This window comes from Zonotrichia albicollis, chromosome 26 (genome assembly GCF_047830755.1).
Source record: "Zonotrichia albicollis isolate bZonAlb1 chromosome 26, bZonAlb1.hap1, whole genome shotgun sequence".
Taxonomy (NCBI): Eukaryota; Metazoa; Chordata; class Aves; order Passeriformes; family Passerellidae; genus Zonotrichia; species Zonotrichia albicollis.
This window is the reverse complement of record NC_133844.1, coordinates 8,556,021-8,571,781: the sequence shown is the minus strand read 5'-3', so window position 1 is coordinate 8,571,781 and position 15,761 is coordinate 8,556,021. Positions and strand designations below refer to the sequence as shown.

The window sequence follows — 15,761 nt, the reverse complement described above, 5'->3', positions numbered from 1 at the left end:
TCATCACGCGCGACGTGGCGCGGAAGCCGCTTCGCAACCGGGCGGAAGTAGGTGTGGTGCGCCGCATACCCGGATGTTGAGGCGGCTTCTGATTGGCTGCCGAGAGCGAGGCTGCGGCAGGTGGGGAAGAACCCGGAAGTGCTGAGGGGGAACGGCGGCCGCCCGCGCCAGGTCAGGGCCGGGAGGGCCCTGCGGGACGGGAGGGCCCGGCCGCTGCTCGGGGTCCCGCTGGCACCGGGGGCGGCGTGAGGGGCCGCGGTGCTGGGGAGCCCCGAGAGCAGGAGGGCTCCGGCCGGCGGGTCCGGTATGGCGGCCGGACAGGGAGCTGGAACCTTCCCTTGAGCAGGGGGACCCGGCGCGGAGCGTTCCGGCCGTGGGATGGTCACTTTAGGATGGAGGATCCCATCGTGGGGGGACCCGGGCTGTGGGAACCTTCGCTTTAGGTTCCTGTAGTAAATCCTAAATTAATTTCCAACCTAAATTAATTTGTAACCGCCATGGCTGATAGGGACAGGGGGATTCGTTCTGGGGCTCCCCTTGCCCTGTTGTGGGGACAGGATTTGGGATGGAGCCTGTTGGGTCAGGATGGATCTGGAATGGAGCCTGTTGGGTCAGGTTGGATTTGGGAGGATCCTGTTTGGTCAGGATGGGTTTGGGAGGATCCTGGAGCCCTGTGATTCCCTGATTCTGTGATCCCATGATTCCTTGGTTCCCTGATTCTGTGATTCCTTGATTCAGTGATTTCCCTGATTCCCAGATCCAGTGATTTCTGTGTCTCACTGATTTCTGTGATCCAGGGATTTCCGTGATTCCCCGATTCCCTGATTTCCCTGGTTCTGTGATTCCTGATTCCCTGATTTCTGAGACCCAGTGATTTCTGTGATTCCCTGGTTTCTGTGACCTGGTGATTTCTGTGACTCCCTGATTTCCGTGATTCTCTGATTCATAATTCCCTGATTTCAGCGATCCAGTGATTTCTGTGATTGCCCGATTCCCTGATTCGTGATTCCCTGATTTCTGTGACCCAGTGATTTCTGTGATTCCCTGGTTCCATGATTCCCTGATTTCCCTGATTCTGTGATTCATGATTCCCTGATTTTTACAATCCAGTGGTTTCTGAGATCCAGTGATTTCCCTGATTTCTGTGATTCAGTGATTTCTGTGATCCAGTGATTTCTGTGATTCCCCGATTCCCTGATTCCCGATTCCCTGATTTCTGAGCCAGTGACACGCCTCCCCACACTCTGACCCCTGTCCCTCTCTCCGCAGCCCCTGCTGTCCCGCAGCCATGCCCGGCCCGTCGGGCAGTGCCAGCCTGGCGCCCGAGGAGCGGGTGCGGCAGCTGGTGCGGGCGGGCAGCCTGGTGCAGGTGAGCCCCGACGTGCCCCCGCGCCGCTACTTCCGCTCGGGCGTGGAGATGCTGCGCATGGCCACGGTGTACTGCCAGGAGGGCAACCTGGAGCACGCCTTCATCCTCTACCACAAGTACATCACGTAAGGAGCAGTGCCAGGGGGGCACGGGGAATGGGGGGAGACCCATGGGTATGGGGTACATTGCCAGGAGGGCAGCCTGGAGCACGCCTTCATCCTCTACCACAAGTACATCACGTAAGGAACAGTGCCAGGGGGGCATGGAGGGCATGGGACATGGGGGGCACTGCCAGGAGGGCAACCTGGAGCACGCCTTCATCCTCTACCACAAGTACATCACATAAGGAGCAGTGCTAGGGGGGCTGGGCATGGGGGGCACTGCCAGGAGGGCAACCTGGAGCACGCCTTCATCCTCTACCACAAGTACATCATGTAAGGGACAGTGCCAGGGGAGCTGGGCACAGCCAGGGGGGCACAGGGAATGGGGAGCACTGCCAGGAGGGCAGCCTGGAGCACGCCTTCATCCTCTACCACAAGTACATCACATAAGCAACAGTGCCAGGGGAGCTGGGCACAGCCAGGGGGACACAGGGAATAGGGGGCACTGCCAGGAGGGCAACCTGGAGCACGCCTTCATCCTCTACCACAAGTACATCACGTAAGGAACAGTGCCAGGGGGGCTGGGCATGGGGGGCACTGCCAGGAGGGCAACCTGGAGCACGCCTTCATCCTCTACCACAAGTACATCACGTAAGGGACAGTGCCAGGGGGGCATAGGGGGCACGGGGAATGGGGGGCACTGCCAGGAGGGCAACCTGGAGCACGCCTTCATCCTCTACCACAAGTACATCACGTAAGGAACAGTGCCAGGGGAGCTGGGCACAGCCAGGAGGGCACGGGGAATGGGGGGAAAATTATGGGTCTGGGGTCTGCCCCTCAGGGGTTTGAGGTGCCAAACTGGGCTGGGGTTTGGGGTGCTGTGTTCCCTGAGGGGTTTGGGGTGTTCTGCTCGTCAGGGATTTGGGGTGGTTGTGAGGGCTTGGGGAGCTGGGAGAGCCCCACTGGTCTGGGGTCTGCTCCTCAGGATTTGCTCTTGAGGGGTTTGGGGTGCTCTGCCCTGAGGGCTTTGGGGTGGTTGTGAGGGCTTGGGGAGGTGGGAGAGCCCCATGGGTCTGGGGTCTGCCCCTCAGGGGTTTGGGGTGCTCTGCTCCTCAGGATTTGCTCTTGAGGGGTTTGGGGTGGTTGTGAGGGCTTGGGGAGGTGGGAGAGACCCACAGGTCTGGGGTCTGCCCCTCAGAGGATTGGGGTGTTCTGCCCCTCAGGGGTCTGGGGTGGTTGTGAGGGTTCAGGGAGGTGGGGGTGCCCCATGGCTCTGGGGTCTGCCCCTCAGGGATCTGTTCCTCAGGACTTTTGGGTACCCTGCTCCCTGAGGGCTTTGGGGTGTTCTGCTCCCTTAGATGTAAAAATAAATAAAACTAAAAGGCGTAAAAGAAATAAGTCCTCAGATAGTCCCTGATCCCAAAGGAGGAACTCCCTGCCCCTGAAGCATAGCTGTGGGTGTTTAAAAGGATAAAATCTCTGATCCCAACATTGCAGTGTGCTGTTCCTGTAGGGCTTTCCCCAAATCTGCCCCTCCTGCTTTGCCCAGCTGTGCTCTGTGCTGTGCCCCCTGTGCCCAGACAGGGTTGGCATCTCCGTGGGCACCTTCCCTGCCTGCCCCCCGTGCAGGGCTGCTGCCCCTCACACCCAGCACATTTTTGTGTGATTAGCTTTGCTCCCTGCCTCGCCCTCGCTGAGCTTTTATGGGCATGGTGGCGAGGCCAGGAGGCTGCTCAGGGAGCTGGGCAGTGTAAAACCTTTGGGAAAGGTTCCCAGCAGAGCCTTGGCAGGCTCCAGGCCCCTGAGACAGCAGGAGAAACGTTTAACTAAACAAAGGAGCTGCAGGCTGGGTCACTGCAGCAGCCAGAGGGGCTGGCTGGTGTCCCCAGCTGCTTTCAGAGGATTCTGCTGCCATTTCCAGCCTGGCTGGGAGCCTTTTCCACCAGGGGAAACCTTATTTCTGAAATGCTGACCAGTGGGAGCTGCTGCCCAGAGCTAGGAGCTGAGTGCCACTGGCATGCCTTGCAGCTGAAGCTCTAGGTTTGGGTTTTTCCTCAGAGAGCAGGAGGAGGCAGCAGGGCTGTCCATGGCAGCCCGGAGCTGTTCCAGCCCTCCTCTCCTCCTCCTCCTCCTTCCTGGCTTGTGCAAACCCAGCTGGCTCTGCTGCTTTTCCCAGCCAGCATCTGCTCTTAATCCTGCCTAATTAATCCCTTTAATTAATCCCTTCCATTGGATGCTGTGCTGCTGGCAGGGCTCGGGGCGCTGCTGCGTCTCCCCAGCCCCACACCCAGCTGGGTTTGGGGTTCTGGGGGGCAGCCACGGCCTCTGCAGGGCTCCAGCTGTGCCCTGGCCCTGCTGCTGCTGCTGCAGCCTGGCCAGGGGCATCCAGGGGGGCACAGAGTGCCGGGGTTTGGGGCAGCTGGCTTTGTTTGCTGCACACACACAGTGCTGGCAGGGCTTCTGTGGCTCCTCAGTGCTCCCTGCTTGGCTTTGCTGGGTTTGTTCTGCTCTCTGTGGCGCTGTCTATTCCCTTTTTCCCTTTTCCTTTTTTCCCTTTTCCCCTTTTTCCTTTTTTCCCTTTTTCCCTTTTTCCCTTTTTCCCTTTTTCCCTTTTTCCCTTTTCCCTTTTTTCTTTTTTCCCTTCTCCCCTTTTTCCTTTTACCCTTTTTCCTTTTTTTCCCTTTTCCCTCCTTCCTGTTTCCCTCCTTCCTGTTTCCCTCCTTCCTGTTTCCCTCCTTCCTGTTTCCCTCCTTCCTGTTTCCCTCCCTTTTTCCCCTCCCTTTTTCCTCCCTTTTTCCCTCCTTTTTTCCCTCCCTTTTCCCTCCTTTTTCCCCTCCTTTTTCCTTCCTTTTTCCTCCCTTTTTCCTCCCTTTTTCCTCCCTTTTTCCTCCCTTTTTCCCTCCCTTTTTCCCTCCCTTTTCCCCTCCCTTTTCCCCTCCCTTTTCCCTCCCTTTTTCCCTCCCTTTTCCCTCCCTTTTCCCCTCCCTTTTCCCAGGGTAACACAGAGGAAGAGCAGAGCTTTAAATTGGATTTTAAAATTAAATTCTTTCCCTGGGAGAAGAGCAGGGAGCCCCTGGATCCCTGGAAATGCCCCTGGACAGGGCTGGGATCACCCTGGCACAGGGGGAGCTGAGTGTGGGAGGATGCTGAGCTCAGTTTTTATTTCCCTCCCAGAGCCAGCCCAGAATTTTCCCTGGAATCCCTGGGGATCCCAGGCTCCAAAGGCTCCTGCAGCAGCAGCTGGGGCTGTTGGGGATTTGCTTTTTGCTCCCCTGAGGTTCTCCCTGGCAGGGTCTGAGCTGATTTCCCCTCCTTGCTGAAGGACAGAGAGCTCTGAGTCAGCCCAGGTGGGATCCAGGGACACTGCCAGGTGTGGGAGCTCCTCCCTGAGGCACCCTTGGTGCTCACAGCAGGTTATTGATGATTCCCTTCCAAAAAAAAGTATTTATTAATGGTTCCCTTCCCAACAGAATTGTATTGATGGTTCCCTTCCCCACAGAAATGTATTGATGGTTCCCTTCCCCACAGAAATGTGTTGATGGTTCCCTTCCCAACAGAAATGTATTGATGGTTCCCTTCCCCACAGAAATGTATTGATGGTTCCTTTCCAAGGAGATGTATTGATGGTTCCCTTCCCCACAGAAATGTATTGATGGTTCCCTTCCCCACAGAAATGTATTGATGGTTCCCTTCCCCACAGAAATGTATTGATGGTTCCTTTCCAAGGAGATGTATTGATGGTTCCCTTCCCCACAGAAATGTATTGATGGTTCCCTTCCCCACAGAAATGTGTTGATGGTTCCCTTCCCCACAGAAATGTATTGATGGTTCCCTTCCCCACAGAAATGTATTGATGGTTCCCTTCCAAATAGAAATGCATTGATGGTTCCCTTCCCCACAGAAATGTGTTGATGGTTCCCTTCCCAACAGAAATGTGTTGATGGTTCCCTTCCCCACAGAAATGTATTGATGGTTCCTTCCCCACAGAAATGTATTGATGGTTCCCTTCCCCACAGAAATGTATTGATGGTTCCTTTCCAAGGAGATGTATTGATGGTTCCCTTCCCCACAGAAATTATTGATGGTTCCCTTCCCCACAGAAATGTATTGATGGTTCCCTTCCCCACAGAAATTATTGATGGTTCCCTTCCCCACAGAAATGTATTGATGGTTCCCTTCCCCACAGAAATGTATTAATGGTTCCCTTCCCCACAGAAATGTATTGATGGTTCCCTTCCCCACAGAAATGTATTGATGGTTCCCTTCCCAACAGAAATGTATTGATGGTTCCTTTCCAACAGAAATGTATTGATGGTTCCCTTCCCCAACAGAAATGTATTGATGGTTCCTTCCCCACAGAAATGTATTGATGGTTCCCTTCCCCACAGAAATGTGTTGATGGTTCCCTTCCAAGGAGATGTATTGATGGTTCCCTTCCCCACAGAAATGTGTTGATGGTTCCCTTCCCCACAGAAATGTATTGATGGTTCCTTTCCCCACAGAAATGTTGTCCAGCTGCAGGCAGAGCCTGTGTGGGCTCTCCCGTGGGGCTGATGAGCTCTGGGTGCCATGCAGGGCTCCAGGGGCTGCTGTGGGATGGAGCCTTCCTGCAGCCAGCCCGAGGGAGCACAGGGGTCCCCCAGAGCCCCCCAGGGCGTCCTGACCCGCGGGTTCTGTCCCCTTTCCAGGCTCTTCATCGAGAAGCTGCCGCAGCACCGCGATTACAAAAGCGCCGTCATCCCTGAGAAGAGGGAGACGGTCAAAGTGAGTGGGGCCGTGGTCAGGGTCATCCCTGGGCCTTCCCTGCCTCTGGGTCAGTGATCCTCACAAATGGAGGAGCCTTGGCTTGGCCAGGCCATGCTGAGCCCTCGGCAGTTCAGTTCTGGGCCCCTCACTCCGTGGGATCCATTGTGGGGCTGGAGCGTGCCCAGAGATGGAGCTGAGGGGGCTGGGAGGGGCTCAGAGGGGGAAAAGGGGGATCTGGGGGGACCTTTGGCTCTGCACAGCTCCTGGTCAGGCTCTGCTCCCGGGGAACAGGGACAGGATAAGGGGAAACAGCCTCGTGTTGCACCAGGAGAGGTTTAAGTTGGATATTGGGAGAATTTCCCCCCCAAAAGCATTGTCCAGTCCTGGCAATGGCTTCCACCATCCCTGGAGGTGTCCCAAGGCACCTGGGGCCATGGATTAGTGGTGGACAGCTGGGGGAATGGTTGGGCTCAGTGATCTGGAGGTGTTTCCAACCTGAACAACTCCAGAGTTACACTTTGGGGGTTCTCACCCCGTTACACTGGGTGGTGTCCAGCTGGGGTGTCCTTCCTTCCCTGTTCCACTCCCTGCTTTTCAAACACCATGAGTGCTGGCTGGTGGCTTTCCTTGCTCCAAGGGAATCCTTGGGGATCCCTCCCAGCCCCCAGAGGCTGCTGACACAAGAGGAAAGGACAGCACCCAGCACTGCCCCAGTGATCCTGGTGCTGCTTTTTGGGCTCCCCAGCTGCTCAGGGTTTGTTCCCCCTCACCGTGGGGCTGCCCCGGGCTGATGCTGAGTTTCCTCCCGCAGCAACTGAAGGAAGTGGCCTTTCCCAAGGCCGAGGAGCTGAAGGAGGAGCTGCTAAAGAGGTACGCCCAGGACTATGCTAAGTACAAGGAGCAGGAGGTGAGTGACAGCACAGGCTGCAGCTCTGCCCCCTGCAGCCCCTCAGCCTTGCAGGGCTCCCTGGGGCCAATGTCCAGGCTGGGTGGCCCCAATGTCACTGCAGGTGCCTCTGTCCCAGGTGGTGGCCCTGGCTCTGCTCCCCGTGCATCCCCAGCCAGCCTGGGCTGTGTGCTTGGTGTGTTCTCTCTGCCTCACAAAAGTAAAGCACCACGTGATGAGGAATGTGGTGCAAAAATTCAATTTAAAAAGGGGAGGGGTTTTAATTCCCTCACAACCCCAGGATCTGTGCCCTGGCTCTGCCCTCTGTGCATCCTCAGCCAGCCTGGGCTGTGTGCTTGGTGTGTTCTCTCTGCCCCATGAAAGTAAAGCACCACGTGATGAAAAGTGTGGTGCAAAAATTCAGTTTTAAAAGGGGAAGGGGTTGTAATTCCCTCACAACCCCAGGATCTGTGCCCTGGCTCTGCTCCCCGTGCATCCCCAGCCAGCCTGGGCTGTGTGCTTGGTTTGTTCTCTCTGCCTCACAAAAGTAAAGCACCACGTGATGAAAAGTGTGGTGCAAAAATTCAATTTTAAAAGGGGAGGGGTTTTAATTCCCTCACAACCCCAGGATCTGTGCCCTGGCTCTGCTCCCCGTGCATCCTCAGCCAGCCTGAGCTGTGTGCTTGGTGTGTTCTCTCTGCCCCATGAAAGGAAAGCACCACGTGATGAAAAGTGTGGTGCAAAAATTCAATTTTAAAAAGGGGAAGGGTGTAGGGGTTGTAAAATTCCATCACAACCCCAGGATCTGTGCCCTGGCTCTGCTCCCTGTGCATCCCCATCCAGCCTGGGCTGTGTGCTTGGTGTGTTCTCTCTGCCCCATGAAAGGAAAGCACCACGTGATGAAAAGTGTGGTGCAAAATTTCAATTTAAAAGGGGAAAGGTGTAGGGGTTGTAAAATTCCACCACAACCCCAGGATCTGTGGGCAAAGCAGCCAGAGTCACCTGTGCAGTCAGTTTGGCTCTGGACTTTGGAGCATGGAGGGAAATCAGCCTGGGACTGTAATTCCATGGAGAAGGGAGGGTAAAGCTGTGGTTTTTCCTGCCCTTGGTGCAGCTGGCTCTGGATCTGTGCCTTACAAGCTGAAATCTCCTCGCACAAAATTTCCCAAGGAAATTTTCTGGTTTGCTGGTGGCCTTTAGGAATAACGTGGGAACGGCTGGGGGTCTGCCCTGGGCTGGTGCCCCCCTCCCTGTCCCTGCTCCTCGTGCAGCAGGAGGAGTAATTCACACTCCCTGTGGCCTTGCAGCAGCAGCTGGAGGAGGAGAAGACCCGCGTGGCCCTGATGAAGCAGCAGCAGGCAGAGCAGGAGCAGTTCCACGCCTTCGAGGAGATGATCCGGCAGCAGGAGCTGGAGAAGGAGCGCCTGAGGATCGTGCAGGAGTTTGGGAAGCCAGAGCCACAGGCTGAGGATGGACCCCTCATCCCTGGCGTGGAGAAGCCCCCGACAGATGTGACCCCAAAGGTTCCGGCCTCTCCAGTTCACCCAGCGGGCCCGGCAGCGGGGACTGTGCCCTCCAAACCTCCCGTGGTGGACAGATCTCTGAAGCCCAGTGCTTTGGGGAGCACAGAGAACAGTTAGTACCTCTTGGAGCAGCCCTTCTCCTGCTGGGCCGGTGCAAACACGGCCAGCTTCTCTGGGGAGCCTGTGTGGGCTCTTCAGCTTCTCTGGGCAACCTCTGGATCTTCTCAGTTTCTCTGGAGAGCCTCTGTGGGTTCTTCCAGCTTCTCTGGAGAACCTCTGTGGGCTCTTCAGCTTCTCTGGGCAACCTCTGGATCTTCTCAGTTTCTCTGGGGAACCTCTGGGGGCTCTTCCACTTCTCTGAAGAGCCTCTGGATCTTCTCAGTTTCTCTGGAGAGCCTCTGTGGGTTCTTCCAGCTTCTCTGGAGAGCCTCTGGATCTTCTCAGCTTCTCTGGAGAACCTCTATGGGCTCTTCAGCTTCTCTGGAGAGCCTCTGGATCTTCTCAGTTTCTCTGGGGAACCTCTGGGGGCTCTTCAGCTTCTCTGGGGAGCCTCTGTGGGTTCTTCCAGGTTCTCTGGAGAACCTCTGGATCTTCTCAGCTTCTCTGGAGAATCTCTGTGGGTTCTTCTTAGTTTCTCTGGAGAGCCTCTGTGGGTTCTTCTCAGTTTCTCTGGGAAGCTCTTGGAATCTGCTGATCCTGGGGCTCTGCTCTCCTGGGTCACTGGGTGTTGTCCTCCCCGCTCTTCCAGCCTGTTCTGCCTTTCCTTGATCCCAAAACCTGCTGGGGATTGGGGTCCAGCTCCTGCCTGAATCCTCCTCCTGAGCAAACCCCACTAAACGTGGTTCCAAAACACTGATTCTGCCACATCCACTGGTCCTGCTTGAAATAACACTCCCTGAGGGTGTGTGCTTTCATTTTCAGTAACCAAACACTGCTTCTGACCCCCTGCCCGAGGATCCTTCCCCTCTCCGTGTCCCTTTCCCACCCTGGGTGAGGTGTGGGTGTTACAGGGACACCATTCCCTGAGGAATTTGCACAATTTACCTCCATCCTTCCCCGCTCTGGGTGAGGTGTGGATGTCACAGGGACACCATTCCCTGAGCAATTTGCACAATTTACCTCCATCCTTCCCCTCTCTGTGTCCCTTCCCCGCCCTGGGTGAGGTGTGGGTGTCACAGGGACACCATTCCCTGAGCAATTTGCACAATTTACCTCGATCCGTGTCCCTTTCCCGCCCTGGGTGAGGTGTGGGTGTCACAGGGACACCATTCCCTGAGCAATTTCCACAATTTACCTCCATCCTTCCCCTCTCTGGGTGAGGTGTGGGTGGCACAGGGACACCATTCCCTGAGCAATTTCCACAATTTACCTCCATCCTTCCCTGCCCTGGGTGAGGTGTGGGTGGCACAGGGACACCATTCCCTGAGCAATTTCCACAATTTACCTCCATCCTTCCCCTCTCTGTGTCCCTTCCCCGCTCTGGGTGAGGTGTGGGTGGCACAGGGACACCATTCCCTGAGGAATTTGCACAATTTACCTCCCCGGGTGGGTTTTCCCGGTGTCACCCCTCAGGGTGCTCACTGTGCTCCTGCCCTCCCCAGGTGCAGGGCTGGACGTGCTCCGCCAGGTCATTGTCCCCAGGGAGCTGTGCCACAAGTTCCTGCAGCTGGCTGACGCCAACACGGCGCGGGGTGTGGAGACCTGTGGGATCCTCTGCGGGAAGCTGGTAAGGACACAGCCCCCGAAAACGGCCCCGTGGGCACCCCAAAAGTGCCACAGGGGCTGTTTGTCACAGTGCCACAGCTCAAGCAGCCTGATTTTTGATTTTGGATTCTTCAGTGTGATGTCAGGCTTCCATGTCAGTGTTAAGGGATGATGTGTCTCTCCCTTTCCTCATTTTTGGGTTAGGTTTCGCCACCCTGAGTCCCCATTCAGCTCTTCTGTCCCACTGGTGACACTCCCTGTCCAAAAGTGCCACAAAGGGTTTGTCACAGTGCCACAGCTCAAGCAGCCTGATTTTTGATTTTGGATTCTTCAGTGTGATGTCAGGCTTCCATGTCAGTGTTAAGGGATGATGTGTCTCTCCCTTTCCTCATTTTTGGGTTAGGTTTCGCCACCCTGAGCCCTCATTCAACATTTTCTGTCCCACTGGTGGCACTCCTTGTCCAAAAGGGGCTGTTTGTCACAGTGCCACGGCTTTGGAAGTGCTTAAGCAGCCTGATTTTTGTCCTGGATTCTTCAGTGAGGTGTCAGGCCTCCATGTGAAGGAATTACGTGTTAGGAATGATGTGCCTCTCCCTTTCCTCATTTTTGGGTTAGGTTTTGCCACCCTGAGCCCCCATTCAGCTCCTCTGTCCCACTGGTGGCATTCCTGGTGGCATTCCTTGTCCTTTGGGTGTCCCAGCTGCTGGCCCTCAGGCTTTGTTCCCCCCAGCTTTTGGCAGCTCTGCCCTGAGCCACTCCCAGAAGTTTGCTTTGGAATGAAATGGTTTGATGGAGCAACTTCCTGCAGCCCAGCTGCTTGCAGAGCCTGGGGATGCTTCAGGGATGAGGCTTTGTCCCCTTTGGTTGCAGAGCTGGCTCTGGGGGTGTCCAGGGCTCCTCTGAGCTCCTGGGGGTGCTCTGCTGCACAGCAGGGAGAATGAAATGGGGAAAAAACCCTGCAGTTCCTTCGGGAAAAATCCTGAAACTCCTTTGGAAAAATCCTGAAACTCCTTTGGAAAAATCCTGCAACTCCTTTGGAAAAATCCTGAAACTCCTTTGGAAAAATCCTGGAACTCCTTTGGAAAAATCCTGAAACTCCTGTGGAAAAATCCTGAAACTCCTTTGGAAAAATCCTGAAACTCCTTTGGAAAAATCCTGAAACTCCTTTGGAAAAATCCTGCAACTCCTTTGGAAAAATCCTGCAACTCCTCTGAGCTGCACCTGCAGATGGGTGCTGGGTGCATCCATGTGCAGCACTTTGCCTTCTGTTGATGGAGTAACCAAATTATCCCTTTTCTCCTTCAAAAGGCAAAAAGCCCAGAGGTTTTTCTCCTCAATTTGGTGAAAAAGACACCTCCTAAGACCTTTGAGACTTCACTGTAAACTTGGGGCTGCCCAGCTGGGCAGAGGCCAAGAGGTCTGGCCTGGGTAATTCACTAGAAAAAGAGAACAAAGGAAATAATCCCTTTTGTGGGGTGTTTTAGCAGGAGCAAAAACCTCTTACCCTTAGCTCAGTTTTTCTCTGTGAGTACTTGGTTATTTTGCCTTTTATTAGAACTTTTTCTATTTCCAACACTGCCTCAGAAGCCACCCTGCTGATTTGATGCCGTTCTGAGTAGCTGAGCCATCTCGGGTGGAAAAAGCTCCCTAAAATCTCCTAACACCTAACTCAAAGAGAAAACCACCATCCCTGGGCTCGTCCCCAGGCTCGGGAGGGTGCTGGGCTGTGACCTGGGTGTCCCAGTGCCCGTGGTGGCCCTGCCTTGCAGATGAGGAACGAGTTCACCATCACGCACGTCATCGTGCCCAAGCAGCTGGGCGGCCCCGACTCGTGCGCCACGCAGAGCGAGGAGGAGCTCTTTGTCATCCAGGACCAGCACGGCCTCGTCACCCTGGGCTGGATCCACGTGAGTCCCCGTGCCCTGCACCCAGGGCAAGGGCTGCTGGGGCACCAGGGCATGGCAGGGAGCAGGCAGCAGCCTCTGCTACAGCTTTGTTCGCTGCTCTGCTGGGGAAATGCAGGCCTGGGTAAGGTTTGGGTCCCTTCCTAAAGCATCAAACCCTCTGAGAAGGAAAGAGGGAAGGTTTAGATGAGGTACTGAGAAGAAATTTCCCTGTGAGGGAGGAGGAAAGGTTTAATGAGATACTGGGGAAATTCTTCCCATTGAGAAAGGAAGGAAGGTTTAGATGAGATACTGTGAAGAAACTCATCCCTGTGAGGAAGGAGGAAAAGTTTAATGAGATATTGGGGAAACTCTTCCCTGTGAGGAAGGAGGAAAGGTTTAGATGAGATATTGGGGAGAAACTCTTCTGTGAGGAAGCACAGGTTTAGATGAGATATTGAGAAGGAATTCTCCCCTGTGAGGAAGGAGGAGAGGTTTAGATACTGGGAAGAAACTCTTCTCTGTGAGGAAGGGGAAAAGGTTTAGATGAGATATTGGGAAGAAATTCTTCCCTGTGTGGAAGGAGGAAAGATTCAGATGAGATAATGGGAGGAAACTCTTCCCGGTGAGGGAGGAAATGTTTAGATGAGACACTGGGAAGAAACTCTTTTCTGTGTGGAAGAAGGAAAGGTTTAGATGAGATATTGGGAAGAAACTCTTCCTTGTGAGGAAGGAGGAAATATTTAGATGAGATATTTGGGAAACTCTTCCCTGTGAGGAGGGAGGAGAGATTTAGATGACATAATGAGAAGAAACTCATCCCTGTGAGGAAGGAGGAGAGGTTTAAATGAGACACTGGGAAGAAACTCATCTCTGTAAGGGTGGGCAGCCCTGGCACAAGTTTCCAGAGCAGCTGTGGCTGCCCCTGGCACCCTGGCAGTGCCCAAGGCCAGGCTGGAGCCCCCTGGGACAGTGGCAGTGTCCCCCCATGGCAGGGGTGGCCCTGGGTGGGCTTTGAGCTCCCTCCAACCCAGCCCACTCTGGGATTCTCTGGAAGTGCCATCTCAGACACAAAGCTGGCGTTTCCTCCAGCTAAGCCAGCCCTGGTGGCTGTGTGGGGACACCCCAGCTGCTGTCCTGGGACAGACGGACACACTGCCAGCCCCGAGGGCTGTGTGGGGACACCCCAGCTGCTGTCCTGGAGGGACAGACAGACACACTGCCAGCCCTGGTGGCTGTGTGGGGACACCCCAGCTGCTGTCCTGGGACAGACGGACACACTGCCAGCCCTGGTGGCTGTGTGGGGACACCCCAGCTGCTGTCCTGGAGGGACAGACGGACACACTGCCAGCCCTGAGGGCTGTGTGGGGACACCCCAGCTGCTGTCCTGGAGGGACAGACAGACACACTGCCAGCCCTGGTGGCTGTGTGGGGACACCCCAGCTGCTGTCCTGGGACAGACGGACACACTGCCAGCCCTGGTGGCTGTGTGGGGACACCCCAGCTGCTGTCCTGGAGGGACAGACGGACACACTGCCAGCCCTGAGGGCTGTGTGGGGACACCCCAGCTGCTGTCCTGGAGGGACAGACAGACACACTGCCAGCCCTGAGGGCTGTGCCAGCTGCAGGCTCCTCCCTGGCTGTGCCCGCTGGGCTCCCTGCCAGGCCAGGCTGAGCCATCTGGAGAGCAGCAGCTGCTCAGGGCAGGGCAGTGCTGCTGCCCCAGGGCTGTGCCAGCCTCTGAGGGCTGTGCCAGCCTCTGAGGGCTGTGCCCTGTGCCCTGCAGACCCACCCCACCCAGACAGCCTTCCTGTCCAGCGTGGACCTGCACACACACTGCTCCTACCAGATGATGCTGCCCGAGTCCATCGCCATCGTGTGCTCCCCCAAGTACCAGGAGTGAGTCTGGGGTGCCAGGAGGGGGTGTGGGGTACCAGGAGTGAGTCTGGGGTGCCAGGAGGGGTGTGGGGTGCCAGGGGTGTGGGTTGGGATCCATGGGATGGGATGGGATGGGATGGGATGGGATGGGATGGGATGGGATGGGATGGGATGGGATGGGATGGGATGGGATGGGATGGGATGGGATGGAAAGGGATGGGATGGGATGGGGTGGGATGGGATGGGATCCATGGGATGGGATGGGATGGGATCCATGGGATGGGATGGGATGGGATGGGATCCATGGGATGGGATGGGATGGGATCCATGGGATAGGATGGGATCCATGGGATGGGATCCATGGGATGGGATCCATGGGATGGGATGGGCCAGGCCTGCAGAAGCTGTGGTTTCAAAGCTGCTGTTCCTGCTGCAGGACAGGGTTTTTCAGGCTGACAGAGCATGGCCTGGAGGAGATCTCATCCTGCAGGCAGCAGGGCTTCCACCCACACCCCAAAGACCCCCCTCTGTTCACAGTGAGTGCCTGGGGGCTCTGGGGAGGGCTGGCTGTGCTGGGGGTGCACCAGAGCTGCTGGGAGGCTCAGCCTGGCAGCAGGGGCTGCTCTGCAGTGCCCAGAGAGGAGGTGCTGCAGGTGCTGGAAGTGCTGCAGAGCTGCAGGAGCAGGGCCAGGGCTCTTTGGGGTGGGGGATTTGTGTCTGGGGCCTGCCAGGATCCCTGGGTGCCTCCAGGCAGGGCCAGCAGTTAGGATGATCCAAGAACTGGATCCAAGGGTTGTTCTGTGTCAGCACAGGCTGTGTCAGGAATTGGGAACCCCTCAGTAACCCCTGTCCCCCCCTGTCCCCTCCTGTCCAGGGGCTGTTCTGGGTCAGCACAGGTTGTTTCAGGAGATGGGAACACCCCAGTAACCCCTGTCCCCTCCTGTCCCCTCCTGTTCCCCCTTGTCCCCCCTTGTCCAGGGGCTGTTCTGGGTTAGCACAGGTTGTTTCAGGAGTTGGGAGCACCCCAGTAACCCCTGTCCCCTCTTGTCCCCCCTTGTCCCCTCCTGTCCAGGGGCTGTTCTGGGTCAGCACAGGTTGTTTCAGGAGTTGGGAACCCCTCAGTAACCCCTGTCCCCCCCATCCTCTCTTGCAGACGTGCAGCCACGTGTCCGTGGTGGAGAGGGACGTGGTGCTGCTGGATCTCCGATGACCCTCCTGCCCTGTGCCCTCTCAGGAGCCACCCCCTCCCCTCAGGCCCTGCCAGGGACTCTGCCTCTCCTGTAGCAGCTGATTCCTTCCCGCCATGCTGTGATCCCGCCCTGGAGCCCCTGGAGCCCCTGGACCCTCCGTGCCTGCTCCAGGCATGGGCAGAGGCCAGCTGGGAGCCCAGAGACAGAAGCCAACACTAAAGCAGTTGTTTAACTCCACCCCACGGCCTCCTGGGGAGGTTCTTTGGGAGCTGCTGCAGCCCTGAGGTGTGGAAACCTCTCCAAGTGCTTTTGGGACTTGCCCACTTTAACCCTGCCCTGGTCTGTCCCATTCTGGGCTGCTGGAGCAGATAAACCTTTCCCATGGTTCAAACCCAAACCTTGCTGGCCCTTCTGAGCCCCTCACCAGCTCAGGGCTGCTGGGGGTACCTGTGTGTCTGTCTGGGCAGGGGAGAGGGCCCAG

General features: G+C 56.3%; 1 protein-coding gene across 6 annotated transcripts; it reads left to right on the top strand.

Annotated features, from left to right (window-relative positions):
• The first annotated feature begins 28 nt into the window (after window positions 1–28).
• STAMBP (STAM binding protein) lies at window positions 29–15,517 on the top strand. Of its 6 annotated transcripts, none has more exons than XM_074559229.1 (10): window positions 29–171; window positions 1,270–1,485; window positions 6,159–6,234; window positions 7,028–7,123; window positions 8,410–8,737; window positions 10,227–10,351; window positions 12,099–12,236; window positions 13,999–14,111; window positions 14,527–14,626; window positions 15,244–15,517. In XM_074559229.1, exons 2-10 carry the CDS (start codon window positions 1,289–1,291, stop codon window positions 15,298–15,300), a joined length of 1,230 nt encoding a protein of 409 aa, XP_074415330.1. In that variant the 5' UTR covers window positions 29–171; window positions 1,270–1,288; the 3' UTR covers window positions 15,301–15,517. The 6 variants fall into 6 exon arrangements, with proteins under 6 accessions (XP_074415330.1, XP_074415329.1, XP_074415327.1 ...); XM_074559228.1 differs by having other exon boundaries at window positions 1,270–1,494; window positions 8,413–8,737; XM_074559226.1 differs by having other exon boundaries at window positions 1,270–1,494.
• The last annotated feature ends 244 nt before the right edge of the window (window positions 15,518–15,761 follow it).